The 15,209-nt window shown below is 39.1% G+C and overlaps 1 protein-coding gene across 3 annotated transcripts in view; it reads left to right on the forward strand.

The window, feature by feature from the left end:
• MEGF10 (multiple EGF like domains 10) overlaps positions 1–15,209 on the forward strand; it is a 92,337-nt gene that overhangs the window by 38,523 nt on the left and 38,605 nt on the right. For all 3 annotated transcript variants that reach the window (XM_068422533.1, XM_068422534.1, XM_068422535.1), the window contains exons 8-11: positions 1,875–2,087; positions 8,192–8,366; positions 9,147–9,267; positions 12,454–12,617. In XM_068422533.1, the coding sequence (XP_068278634.1) occupies positions 1,875–2,087; positions 8,192–8,366; positions 9,147–9,267; positions 12,454–12,617 (673 nt within the window). The remainder of the gene's footprint in view (positions 1–1,874; positions 2,088–8,191; positions 8,367–9,146; positions 9,268–12,453; positions 12,618–15,209) is intronic.

A 15,209-nucleotide genomic window follows, 5' to 3' on the forward strand; every position in this document is an offset into this window, starting at 1 on the left:
ATAGGACTGGGGAAATTAGCAGGTTATAAGCTGATAAAGCCATAATAATGTGCTGTATTATCAAATAATCACAGAATCACAGAATCACAGAATGTTAGGGATTGGAAGGGACCTCGAAAGATCATCTAGTCCAATCCCCCTGCCGGAGCAGGATTGCCTAGACCATATCACACAGGAACACGTCCAGGCGGGTTTTGAATGTCTCCAGAGAAGGAGACTCCACAACCTCTCTGGGCAGCCTGTTCCAGTGTTCAGTCACCCTCACCGTAGAGAAGTTTTTCCTCATATTTATGTGGAACCTCCTGTGTTCCAACTTGTACCCATTGCCCCTTGTCCTGTCAAGGGATGTCACTGAGAAGAGCCTGTCTCCATCCTCATGACACTTGCCCTTTACATATTTATAAACATTAATGAATAATATTTTTGGACAACATGTAACTTGGTAAAACTTACAGGTACCAGAAGATGTTATGTGCCTTATATTACTTGTTGAGTTCACAGCACACCTCAGGACTTCAATGTCAGCATGTTCTGGCCCTAAAGCTTTGGAATTTAGCTGTTTTGTCTTTTTGTCTATGTCAACATAATTCCGAGTTTATAGGATGCTTATGTTGAAAAATACAGGGATTTTCCCTGAGACGTAAGCTATGAAATCTCATCCTTGGCTCTGAGGCATGAACCTGTTAAGCTGAGACATCTGCTCTTGTACATATAATCAAATATTTTAAGTGCGTTTATTGCTGGAGCTTTTAGTAATGCTGTAGTGGTACTGGCATTTCAATTTTTTAACAATTCAGTTATAAAACACAGAGAAGTTAAAGCTGAAAACATCAAACTCGTATTATATCTCTTAAATACATTGCCAAATGAAATTGCTATCCAGAAACTCATCAATAAATGAGTTGCAAGTTTTAGAAGCAGGGTACTGAAAATTGTCTTTTAGTAGTCAGACTGGAGAGCTAAACATACAGTCTGATCTTTAGGTTAAATAATGTCTTTCATATGTAAAACATTAAGGAAATAAGACTGTTAGCTAAAGCAGCTATCTTCTAAAAGCTCGATGAGTGAAAGAGGAAAAGTCTGGTGAAGAAGTCTTTTTATTAGGAAATATTTTCCTTAAGGAGCACAAAAATCATTGCTACTCTCCCCTATGGGTTAAACTCAAGTCTTTACGAATTTTCACTTTCATCTGTTAGAAAAGTCAGATGAAAAGAACGGGTTTGGGTTCCTGAAGATTTTCTGGTGTCATCCTATGAATATTTGAAGCACAAAATCAACAACAAAAAAAATAGGTTTAGAATGAAATTCTGAAAAGAAAGGTGATCTGGAAACAAGTGTTTGGAAACAGAATTAGAAAATGTTCTCGTCAGAGACTGCTGAACGTGATTGCCAGGGAACTTCCTGGCCTGAGCGTCTGCAGGTGCGTGGGTGTCTGCTGGCTATTCACACCATTGCTAAATGGAGAATCTAGATCACTTTAAAACGTTACAGATGGATGGCTTTTGAAACAAAATACTTGAAAATTTATTCCTTCTTACTTCAGGTCTGATTTAAGAGCATTTGGTTTTGTTCTGGTTCCTGAATATGAAGTGCAATGGTCTGTGTATGCACATTGCCTCCTTTGTTGGAGAGAAGGGAGACCTTTTCCAAAGGAATCTGCAGAGCCAATGTTTTTAAGCCTGTCTAGCTGAGCAGCAAAAGAAACAATGAAGACAGGCTCTTTAAAATACGAAGTTATATAAATTCCTGCTCTACTGAAGAGGTGTTTTAGACCAGTGTAAAAGATTCCTCATAAACTGTATTTCCCTTAAATCTCCAAAAGCTGTAGTTTATGAGAAATAAAACTAATTTTTGTTTGTTTGTGTTTCTCACAGATGCCAAGATGAGTGTCCAGTGGGGACTTACGGAGTGCAGTGTGCTGAGATCTGCAAGTGTATGAATGGTGGGAAATGTTACCATATTAGTGGTGCTTGTCTCTGTGAACCAGGATACACCGGAGAGCACTGTGAAACAAGGCTTTGTCCTGAGGGAATTTATGGTCTCAAGTGTGATAAAAAGTGTCCCTGCCGCATGCCCAATACCTGGAAGTAAGCTTTACACCCTTTAGCCTGTTTTCTTTTTCTATATAGAGCATAGAAATCTGAATATAATCTGAAAATATTTCCTGAGTTTTCTAGTACTTTCATGCAAACGGAAACAGCTAAAGACTTGTAAGAGTACTTGGTGTTCTCTAACCATATAAAGAAAGAAAATATCAACCCAAAAGAGCTTCTGAATTTTAGTACTTGCAGCTATATTTGATCTTAATATTCACCGCTGCATTTGGTCTCTGACCCATTAAATAATTGCTGAGATGAAGTGTGACCTTTGTCTATATTTACCACATGAATAAACCACTATATTGTTCATGGTATAGCCTCAAGCTTCGCCAGGGGAGGTTCAGGTTGGACATTAGGAAGAATTTCTTCTCAGAAAGGGTTATTAGACATTGGAATGGGCTGCCCAGGGAGGTGGTGGAGTCACCATCTCTGGATGTGTTTAAGAAAAGACTGGACATGGCACTTAGTGCCATGGTCTAGTTGACATGGTGGTGTCAGGGCAATGGTTGGACTCGATGATCCCAGTGGTCTCTTCCAACCTGATTGATTCTGTGATTCTGTATAAAGTCAGGATACATCATACATCCCTCGCATATTCTGGTGTACTGTAGATGAGAAATAACTGAATTGAAATCAATGGACGTATAGTCTTACGAGTGGGGCATGACGGGAGAATCCATTTCTCTGTCTCTGTATACATATATAAGAATTGGTGTAGGTGACTATTTTAATACAAAATTTCTGAAACCTTACCATTTGTAAATCTAGGTTTCAAAAATACATTTTTTGTCATTTAAATGATTTTTCTAGAAAGTAGGTAAAATCTGATCCCTGGAAATCGAATGAAAAGTTTTCCAGTTGGCTTAGCTTGTATCATCTCTTCTTATTCAGACGGTAATGAGTCCTGTTTTTTGAGTTTTGTGGGTCTTTGTGGATTTTGCAGTGTTTCAGCATATTGTTGTGAAAATCATAGAACTAGCTATTTGGAGACAAACTTTCAGCTGTGAGGGAGGAATGTCAGATGTCAGTCTAGGCGAGCCAACATATTTATAGAACAATTCTGGACAGCTTACTCTTGTTACAAAACACATAGCTGTAGAAGAAATTTGCAGAAACTATTGACTGTCGCATAGAACGCTGCTGTATGTTGTATATAAGATGCGCATTTCTTCATAGATAAAACAAAATCCTTTGGTCCGAATTTCGCAGTTATGTAAAAGCACTCAAGCACATACATGGAAATACCTATTCTACTAGGCCTCTGTGAAAAATTACTTTGTGGATTGTCTGAGTTGTTCAACGTACCTTTCATTGACAAACCATGTGACAGCAAACTGAATTCTTTTCCCTTTCTATTCATATGCTTTTACAGTTGTGTGCTTACACTTCTGTTTATCCCATTTACTTGAAATGTCTTTTGAAAAAATGCAGAGTTTTTGACATAAAGTCAAGCAATTCATTCTTTGGGCAATGCATTCAAGAATAAATGGCACCATAATGCTGACCTATCTAGCTCTCAAATTATGCTAGTAGACCAAATACTATTGTGTTATGAATTATGGTTAGCTACTTTCCTGAAAATTTGTCTGCAGACTGTTGTAGAAGCCTTGTTTGACAGGAATGCATAGCACTGTATAGTGTTTCTGATATTACAGGGATTACTTCTGATTCATGTTCAACACAGCTGTTCCTTCATTTATATCGCTGGAAGACAACTTGTGGTCAAATCAGATCATAAATGTTCACAAGTAAACAGCCACATATGGCTGGTCTTTTTTTTAACATTTTCCCCTCTGTATGACAAATCAAAGGGCACGTGACAGCCCTGTAGGTGCAGGAGCATATTTGCAAGGGCATGATGATCTGTGAGGAAAGCAAAGATTTTCATGACTTCACAAGTGTATTTTTCATATATAGGTTCTTTCCCCCTGGGTCAGGAAGTGATTAAGACCACCAAATAACAGAAATCAAAGGGCATCTGAGTAATGGTACAGAAGACAAAGCTCCCCACAGACACTTCACGCTTTTGAGAAGCCAGTTGTGTCTGGCTGTCTTCATCTCTCACAAAATATCAATCAGCCAGGAGAAAACTTTTTAAGCATGTCTGGGAATATCCTCATCCCTTACTTGCCTTCCACAAGTACTGTTTGGGCTGGCTGTAGCCAAAGGATCTTCTTCATAGCACTAACCCATTTAGCAGCAATGTAACAACCAGTCGTCCCAGGGCACAAAAAAGAGGTACAAGACCTTCTTCAAATACACTTTGTGTGTCTGTCAGTCTAGGATTCTGTTAGAACTTCTAGGGGCCTTGATATCGTAAAAGCTTTTCTTTGTCTGGGTATGACCCAGATACGGATTAGATATCCTCGAAGAGGAGCTGTTGGTAGGCGTAGAGCTCTAGGTTGTTACTTATGTTCTTGGTATTCATAGATATGGAAATGAACTAAAGGGTAGTTAAAAAAACAGTTAGCGCCAAAAAATATTACTGTAAAATATGTGTACATAGGTTGTAGTATACAAGTATGTGTCTAGCCATTTTCTTCAAATACTTAAAGATACAAAAACATTATAATACACCATAGTTCAAAAATGTATACATATTTTTATTACTGTTTTGTGATTGAGGAAATTGAATCAAAACAGCTTTGGCAATAATTCATAATTTGCATTTTGGGTAGGCTAAGCTACAGGGATTTCACTGCTGCTGTTGGTTGATGGCAGCTCCTGGGGACAAAAGGCAAGCCCATCCTTGTTCTTAGTTGTATCAGCAGCCTTTATTAAATGCTTCATAAAGGATTAGATATAAATATACTTGAGAGATTTTATTCTTTTTGAGGGGTCCAGACAGCAGCAGGTAACAGCTCTCTTGTACCAAGAGTTTTTTCACAAATGGTTCTTCTCTATTGCATCGTTTGATATATATGAAAGGATTTGAGCTAGAGCGCAAATCAGACAGAGACCTCTGTTCTCTGTGACTAGGTGACATTATCGATTTTTCCCTTTTTACTCCATAGTCAAGAAAAAACCTAGAGTGAGCGCTAGCTGGCTTAAAGTAAGACCACATTATACACACTCTTTCAATGGGGTACAACAGCAGTGCTGTGAGCAGACTCGTGTCCCTGCCACTTCCGTCCACAGTTTGTGGGGCTTACAGAAACTTGTCATTCTGAAGATCTAGTTTGCAGGAGTGAGCAAAAATAGACCTCGATCTGCCTTCATCAACATTGTCACTTCGTTTTGTTCGGGAATGTTTTTCTAGCCTAGACTACTTTTAGACTGAGTATTGTCATGCCTTTACTCAAGTGACACCTGACGATCATTCAGAAAAAGTAAAAAGGGCAGACTGCAACTGCATATTTATCTAGAAGGTTTAGAAAGAGTATTTGTTACACCTGTGTTACATAGTATGCACTGGTTTCAGGTTGATCTCCAAGCTAAATTTGTGATGTCCCTGTTTTCTTTTTTACTTGTGAGTTCGTTCTGGTGATCTTCCACTACTGCTTCACACCTGTAGGTAGGATCAGCTGGGGTCATTCTGTATCACCAGCTAGTTTGGTGTAGTTCAGGCTGGAATTAAGGTTTATTCATGACATGAGCTCTAATGGGGTTTCTTTTGTCTCATGCTTTTTCTGAGATACATATATAGGGTTGAGTGGAATTTTATGGTATGATGTATGCTTATTTCGTATAGTCTGTGTGTGTTTTTAAAGTCAAGATTAGGGCATCTTGCAATTTTACATTTTTCTAATGGACTTGTATGTACATGTACGAGAGCTTTTCATGGAAATTTTATATTGCATGGGGTGCTACGGAGTTTAGTTGGATCTTGTAATTGTGAAACACCTATATAAATCATATGAAAATCATTAAGTTAATCTAAGCCCTTCAAATATTATTATCAACTACCCACAAATATTTTTTGTCTCTGGACAGAGTAGGATTGTATTTCCAGAAAGTGTGAACAAAAGACCAGGAATAAAAGCGGATGTGCTGGCAGTATCTCTCAACATCTCTTTACTTCCCTGTCTTAATATATAAATCTTATTGCCAATTAAGCTAACTGCATGAGAACCCATCAAAAAGCTTCAGAAGTGCTCCAGCTTCCTATGTCTAATTACAAATTACAGAATACTAATTTTGGTGTCAATCAATATATGTGCAAGTAGGCCTTAGTAAGACCCACTGGGAGGCACAGAATGTCAATGCCTCTGCTTCATAGCCAATGCTTGCTCATGTGTGTGGTTTCCCCCTCTCCTGCAAACAAAAAACCCAAAAACAAATGACGCTGGGATTTATGTCTTAAAATGACAGTACTACTAATTTTATGTTATAAATATATTCTAATTCATATCATAATGACTGTTCAGTTTTGGATTGAAAAATCTTTTCATACTCCCTGCCCTGTATTCTTCCAGTGAAAAGAAACATGGGAATTGGATCCAAAATGCCACTGGGTGCCTACAGGAAGTGAGGAATAGGGGACAAATCTGATTATCTTGCTGCATCATGTATTTTCATAATTTTGTCTGTATTTTGTATGAGAATATTTCCATTTCACCTTATTTCATGGCAGGTATACTTTTAACTGAACAAATAACCAGGACTGTTGCCTATGAACACCATGAGTTTTGAACCATTTCTGCATATATCATTTAGTTAAAAAGACCTTTCCTCTCACTTTATCTAAACTAGCTTAATAGTGTCAAAGAGATTTTAGTATCTTTAAGACCCTCAAATTGTTATGATGTCATACTGTATGCAATAATGTATAGAGAGCAGAATGCATAATGACATTCCAACCTTTATAATTCATACTTTCCTTGATCAGCAGTATGTTGTCAGTTGGTTGTATTCAGAAATAGGAAACTCTTACTTTGACAAGAGTAGTGCTGCAGTCTAAGAGCAGTTGCAACTGATATTGCATTCCCTTGTTATGTTGCAACTTTTTCAGAGAATATTGTTGTTAATACCACCTGAAAGTGCAGTAGGTATTTCTGCAGACTTTCAAATGGTCAGAAAAATACTCCGTTTCAAACACACCCCTACACAAGGAGTCAGCAAATCTTGCAAGATCAAACTCGTCATGGGTCATTTAATGCATCTGGACGAAGGCACATTTTTTTTCCAGCACACTTAAAGGAACTTCACTTCAATCAGTGGCAGACAAATATCTTTAAACAGTCTTCCCATTGTAAATATATGGGATTTGGATATTAAGGCTTTGCTTTGGTGAGAATTAAGCAAGTGCTTTGTCTGCCAGAGTGCTACAGAGTACCCCATTGTGTCTACTTTTCCAGCACATATATCTTTGCACAGCTGATGATGTCCATTTGTTATGAGGCAACAGCTGTCTGACTGGCCCTTCAATGAAACTGCTGTTCCAGGTAGGGACAGCTGGTCTGTCACCAGGTATGGCCAACACAGGGGGGATAGATACTCTCGAAAAGGTCACTGCTCTGATAGTATATCTGACTTCTGCCCAATGCAAATGATTTTGTATCATTCCCAGAAAGATGCCAGTTGTCCTCTTTTCAACGAATGATTTAAAGAAAAGAGCGTGCTTGCTACTCATTGGGTGCTGTGTTATTGTATTGTTTTGTTTTGGATGCCACGCTGTTTTACCAAAGCATCATATTTCTCAGACAATATGCTGCTGAGTTTGGCCAGTGTTATGAAAATGATCCTATTGTACTTGGAGTGGAAACCCAGCAATACATTTTGGGGAATTTAATGATTTCATCACTTTAATGTTTGTAACCATGGATATCTATTTTATGGTAAAAACTGCGTTTCAGATAGGTTTCTTTTCAACTAGCTGTAGAAAAATTATATCTCTTCTTTTCTTTCCATGTCTGCCCAAAATGTCTGTATGTTATATGATGTTACATTTCTTATCTTAACTGGCATGCATTTATATATACATATACAGAACTCTTTGCTTTGTGGTTTGGGGAGTAAAACCATCTCTATGCATAGCATGCAAGATCCTTTATGCAACCTATCTGTAACAGCATTTTGTTTTCTGAAAAAAAAAATAATGTTGATGTCACATTTAGTCCTGAATTATTTATCCTTTCATCCCCCTCTGGCAGCTGTCACCCTTTGTCTGGGGAATGCTCCTGCAAGCCTGGTTGGTCTGGGCTCTACTGCAATGAGACGTGTTCCCCGGGATTCTATGGCGAGTCGTGTCAGCAGATCTGCAGCTGCCAAAATGGTGCTGACTGCGATAGTGTGACTGGAAAATGCACCTGTGCCCCTGGATTTAAGGTAAATAAGTCTCACTTTCACAGTCCATTTTCAACTCCACTGCCTTTAGTTAAGTGCCAAATTCTTCAAGATGCCACAGTGTCCTTTCTCCACCACAGTAAAAGAAAGGTAAGGATATTTAGGTACCACTGAGTGTGTTATGAGACCCTGATAAGGCAAAATCTATGATTCGTTCTCAGTACTGAAATGAAGCCATTTTAAGAAAGAAAAGTTTGTTGCTTTGTAAGACATTGATAAGAATGAGAGTGTGCTGTTGAAATCTAGATAAAAGGAGGAACAATAGGTTTCAGTCATTATCTTGTTGCACCAACTCCTCATGCTCCATCCTGAGAAACTCTAGACAAAAACGTTTGTTTTTACAGTTCAGGACAGATTATTCTGCAGCTTTTACATGTTTGCTGTTACCTGTGCATTGGATGCTAATCTAACATAGAAAACATATCCACATTACGTTCCATTAAACTGCTGTCTTACTGTGTTTTGGTTTCATAAAAGGCTTCTTTATTAATGAAATACTGGCCATTGATCTAACCAAGTGCTGTTAGCTACGTGACCTGAGCTCTCACAGCAACTAATAGAAAACTAATGCTTACTGTAGTCTTAAAAAGCATGAAGGACTCCCTCCTCCTTGAATTCAGGATAACTTAGTGACAGCCTAGGACAGTCATGGGCTGTATGTTTTCCGGCTTTTGTAGCACCTGAGTCAGTTTAGGCCATTTATTAGTTATATTGTCTGAATCTCCTCAAATAGTTTTTAGACTCTGTTTTTGTGTAATTCAGGATGCTGCTTGTGGTACTCCTTGTCTTCTGGGGACATACGGAGTGAACTGTTCCTCTGTATGCAACTGCAAAAACAAAGCCATCTGTTCACCAGTAGATGGTTCTTGTGCCTGCAAAGCAGGTAAGTGTCTCGTCAGATTAATTTTCTTTTTCTGTAATCACGAAATGAAATTGAGTTTTTGAAGTAGAGAAGAAGAAAGAAACTTCATAAAAAGCAGGCCACCGTGAAGGCCACATCACTAGATACTTTATGCTGCTTCTGCTCTGGAAGGCGAAAACTAGGAAAACATCTGCTCAGAGAAGAGTATGTGTACCTCGTGTTTGTGTTTCCTTGATGCAGTTCTCAATGGGCTGGGTACTGTGGCTGGGTGAATTACTAGTGTTTACCCTGAGATGGGCCTCCACTTGTCTCTTGTGGCAGTGCTATGGTCTGCTAGAAGGACTACTGGTACGCCGTTTATCTGATGTCAGCCTTCCTAGTCAAAACAGCCCTGTTTCCCCTCAGCCTGGGTGAGCACCACCTCTGCCTGCTACCCTTGCCCCTCTCAGCATCACAGAGGAACAGACTTCTTCCTGCCAGTGTAGCACTAATGTTGATACCTACTGGCAATTTTTTCTACTCTTTTCCTCAGCAGTTCTCTGACAAACCCCTTCCCAGCCTATGCCCTCTACTATTCCCTGCTTCTGCAAGAAACTTTCTGAATCTCCCAGTATTAGTGCAAGTGGATTCACGCTCCTCAACCTCTGTGCCTGTCTCTCTCCTCTCAACAGTAATTTTGATAGCCAGTGTACCTCCACCAGAAACCATATGTGCCTGCCCACCTCTCCATCTCCCAGTAGCACATGCCTTTGACTGGAACAAAGATATCTCAAACATCCTCCGGCGCTGTTGCAGAGATCTTTTCCCATATAAAGGTCTATAGGTCCACATGGTGTTCCTATTCAACCCAAAATAAGCTACTGAACTCCAGTTAAAGATCCACTCTTGCAATACACCTGTTCTCTTTTTCACTTCTGCTGTGAGGAAGGATTTAAAGTCCAGTGTCCCTCAGCTGTGGTGCTGGATTGCTGAGAAGAGAGGGGCAGGCTGTTGAATGCTCCCAAGCAAATCCCATGCCCAGCCTACATTTTAGACCCCGCCATGTCTAAAAATGTTTTTCTAAAAATACAGGAAGGTTGAGAGTTGGGAGAGAAGCCTTAGAGTTACCTAGACAAATAGCTACTAAATTTGTCAGGGACTGATGCAATTAAATCAGTGTAGCAAATGTGGGGAGTTCCCAGCTTCCTCTTGCCAGAGACAGTGGAGCTTATTTAACTCTGTTATAGTAGCTAAGAAGCTACTGCTAAGTAGCTAGGTTATAAGGAGAAAAACTACTCCTCAAGCCATGCATAATCCTGTCTACTTGTGCATCGTGCAGTTTTAGTCATACTACAATGATAAAGGACAGCAAATGGTGAAATTAAACTAAACCCAGATACTTGTCATGTAAATGAAGGAAATTTATAAATCCTGGAAAGACTGGGAGAAAGGGTCTCAGTTTTCTAGCTAGTATAGTATAACATTTTTTCCTGAAATGACCCCTAAATTTGAAGTTACGAATCAAGGGCATGAATCATAGAATCATAGAACAGTTTGGGTTGGAAGGGACCTTAAAGATCATCTAGTTCCAACCCCCCTGCCACAGGCAGGGGCACCTTTCCACTAGACAAGGTTGCTCAAAGCCCCATCCAACCTGGCCTTGAACACTGCCAGAGAGGGGGCATTCACAGCTTCTCTGGGCAACCTGGGCCAGTGTCTCACCACCCTCACAGGAAAGAATTTCTTCCTAATATCTAATCTAGATCTACCCTCTTTCAGTTTAAAACCATTACCCCTCGTCCTATCACTACATGCCCTTGTAAAAAGCCCCTCTCCATCTTTCCTGTAGGCCCCCTTCAGGTACTGGAAAACTGCTAGAAGGTCTTCCTGGAGCCTTCTCTTCTCCAGGCTGAAGAACCCCAACTCTCTCAGCCTCTCTTCATAGGAGAGGTGCTCCAGCCCTCTCATCATCTTCGTGGCCCTCCTCTGGACTTGTTCCAACAGCTCCATGTCCTTGTTATGTTGGGGGCCCCAGACCTGGATGCAGTACTGCAGGTGGGGTCTCACGAGAGCGGAGTAGAGGGTCAGAATCACCTCCCTCGACCTGCTGGTCACGCTGCTTTTGATGCAGCTCAGGATACAGTTGGCCTTCTGGGCTGCAAGCACATTGCCAGCTCATGTTGAGCTTCTGTCAACCATCATCCCCAAGTCCTTCTCATCAGGACTGCTCTCCATCCATTCTCCTCCCAGCCTGTATTTGTGCTTGGGATTGCCCCAACCCACATGTAGGACTTTGCACTTGGCCTTGTTGAACTTCAGGCGGTTTGCACGAGCTCACCTCTCAAGCCTGTCAAGGTCCTTTGCCATGAGGCAGCTTCATTTCAATACGTGTGTTTTGCATATTCTATTGATTAGGCTCAGTGCATAATTATTTTTCCCTTTGCTTATTGTAAACAAGGTACAAAATTAGAAACTTGGCTCGTGTCATTGTTGATGATAACATATGACTGGCTCACGCTGTTTGTCTTGTATCAAACAGATGATCACATTTTTAAAAATCTATTTACATTTCTGTCTATCCAGTGCACAGTCTGCTTATCATTGCTATCAGGCATAATCAGTGGTGAATGCTGCATTTGAGAACCATTTTCCATTACATTCTTTTTTATATTTGAAGAAATCATCTGAAAGGTCTTCTATGTGTTGTTGGAGAAATCCAACTTATGCACTACTTTTATGTTTTCTCTTTTTTTTTGTATCTCAGATTTCTGTTAAAACCATATTGCAGAACTGACTGTATCGAACACTGGTGGAAGAATTATGAAAGCAGCAGCTTCAGTCTGGGGAAAATATTCCTAATCTTTTTCAGGCTATGCCTTAAAACTTTCAGTATAGTTTAGTGCTTCTCCGTGAAATTTCAAGGTGTCTCTTGTTTTCATTTCAGACCTCCCATCAATTGCTTTTGTATGTTGGCACCCATCTGCAAATGTGCGCTGTGCGCAGATGTTACAAGGTGCCCTTGCACACCTTTGTTCAAATCTGGACAAGTCCTCAGCTGAAACTGCGGATACTAGCCTGTAGTTAATGTTACCCTGGTATTGCGCATCTCTGAGAGATGCCAAATGGTAGGCAGAGGGAAACATGTCCTCAGACAGGAATGAGGGAAAACCTGGTTAATTTGTCACAAATTAATTTGTTAATTAATTTGTTAATTCCTCTTTTTGGCAGGTTGGCATGGTGTAGATTGCTCAATAAATTGTCCCAGCGGTACCTGGGGACTTGGCTGTAACTTAACTTGCCAATGTCTTAATGGAGGGGCTTGCAATGCTCTTGATGGAACCTGTACCTGTGCGCCGGGCTGGAGAGGAGAAAAATGCGAACTCCCTTGCCAGGTAGTTTGATATTTTCACTGAATTTTGCACTGTAGGATAATACTGGGCAGGGGGACACTCCTGTCATTCCTCTGACTTCAAGGGGATACGTTAAGGAGCGCTGCACCTAGTAGCCCATGTACAACTGGGTTCAAGATCAGCGACATGCACCAACAATTCTTCTGGAAGAACTCTGCAGCACAGCACACCAAAGCGCACAAAAAATGACTACACAAATCGAAGACGCACGGATGAACACTTTTCTTGCTTTCACACTTTAAAGTTGGACCTCAAACTTTTCACTAGCTCCTTTAGAATTTGTTGAAAAACACAGAACCAATTTTTTCCCTCTCTCTCAGCATCAAATGCTGTCCAAACTGTTTCTGTTAAACTACTTTAAGTAAAAATGATGAGGAAAAAAAAATGCATCAAAATATATTCCACATCAAACAACATAATTTTAATTAAATTAGTTTATATCTGTGGTACAGTGTGAATGAAGAATTTTCATGCCTTCTCAGTCAGCTATGAGAAGGCATTCTTACTACCCATGACGGTACTGGGGCTCTGACTTCCACTAACTCGCAGACTTTGAGAACTGCAAAATTAGAAATCATTGCATTAACAAAGGCACACTCCTCATCAGTTCTGTTCCACCTTTTAATCTGTAGTTTGGGAAAGCCATAAAAATATATAATTTCAAAATTTAAAAATGGTAAAATTCAAAACTGATTTGTTTTATTATGTAACTGTTTGGTTTCAATTACATTTTGTATTAAAAAAAGAAGAAATATTTTATGAAAAATGAGGTTTTCCAGAGTCCATCTTTTCCAATGATGGACTTCAGTTCTCCAGGAAATTTTTAACAAAATTCATTTTTTTAATAAACTTCTCTCTGCTCTCCTTTTCCTCTCCACTGTCTTTTCTTCACTTTTGCAATGCTATCTGCATAGCAGGTTGTTGGTTTAATATAGTCATAAAGGAATCACCTGAATTGAACATAAATCTTGTGAATTCCACTCCCATATCACATTCAAGCTTCTGTCAGTTTGGGCTAGCTCTACTGAGCAATAACATGATAGGAGTAGCTGAACTACAGCCTAAGACTGGAAACCACACCTTTGTTTTGAATGAAATTTTTTTCTGTTGAACTGCTCTCAGAATACTCAGATGTTATTTTTTGGGGTTGTTTTTGCTTTTTTAAATTATGTATAGCCCACACTGATACAGTGAGTAAAGTCAAACAAATTCTGAAATATTCTGGAAAGCTGATTAGAGTAACATCTGTGCACGTTTATGCAGTGTTTCCAACAATGCATCTCCATCAGAAGACTAATTTTTCTTTTTTCTAAAGCAGCTTTGTTTATCACTTAGTGCCTGATTCTGAAGGATGATGACATCTCCCAAGCTCCATTAGCTCTTCCAAAACTGACTTATTAAAAAAGATAGGTATTGTTTCATGCCATTTGCTTCACTGTTCCAAATGTAGCAAAATAATGCTTAAAAACATTTCTATATCAGATAATTTACCATGCCCATGCTCATTGTCTTGCTCTCTCTCTCTGTATGTGTCAAATGATGTCCATAAGCATTTATATATTTCAAATGCATGTTCTGCCTCAAAATTCCGGAGCAGGAGAAAAACCAGAAAACTAATCCACATGTGCCCAGTGTTGTCTGATTTTTTTTCTTGTTTGAACAGAGTTTATTTAAATCAACGAATTTCAATTTGTTTCAATAACTTCAGAAAATTAATATCACTGCCCAGATAATTACTCAAGATTTGACTGAAGTTTGGACTTCAGTCCAAATACATAGCAGACTAAAAATACCTCTTTTCAACAACATATTTGAGGATTTCCTTTCTTTCCATATCTGATTATATGCAAAGAAAATGCTTAATCTTTTCTTTTTCTCTATATAAAAATGTATTGTTGAGATGAGCAAAAAGGCTCCTTATACTCTAGTAATGTAATATTTTGTTCTACTTTAGACTTGAAAGACTGGGAATTGAATAGCTAAATCCTGTGGAACTTGTTAGAAATGTAGGCATGAATATCAAAGAACACCAGATGAATTTTCATATAGGTTTTATTCTGATTTTTAATGTGACTGAGACCAATTTTTAGCCTCGAATTTAAATGCTTGGTTTTTAAACCTGATGTGTTTTTTCCTTTTTTGCCTTTGCTATGGGTAAGCCCAGAAGTATTACCTTAAATTATACTGGCTTTTGTCCATGTTTTTTAATTTGGTTTGGACACTTTTTCTGCGAGATCAATTTACTATTGTACTTTGCCTTGTTTTGAGAATGCAGTTGTAAACATTTTGCTCTTTCAGTTTCTCAGATTGATTTTGTTTGGAATTACCCCAAACATTTGTGCCACCTTCTATGGAAGAAGAAGAAAAGGCAAATTCAAATGTTTAGATGTAGTTCCATGAAAATCAGCTGTACTCTTGGCACAGCTGAATACACCAAGAAGGGTATTCAGCTAGTAGCTTTAATCTCTCTTGTTGGTTCAAAAAATGTCGCATACACAAAAAATATTTTTTTTTTGTGTACTGTCTTATAGCCAAAGAGCTGCTTTTTTTAACATAGTGTATGCTGTAGTGCAG

Source organism: Nyctibius grandis, chromosome Z (genome assembly GCF_013368605.1).
Source record: "Nyctibius grandis isolate bNycGra1 chromosome Z, bNycGra1.pri, whole genome shotgun sequence".
NCBI classification, from domain to species: Eukaryota; Metazoa; Chordata; class Aves; order Nyctibiiformes; family Nyctibiidae; genus Nyctibius; species Nyctibius grandis.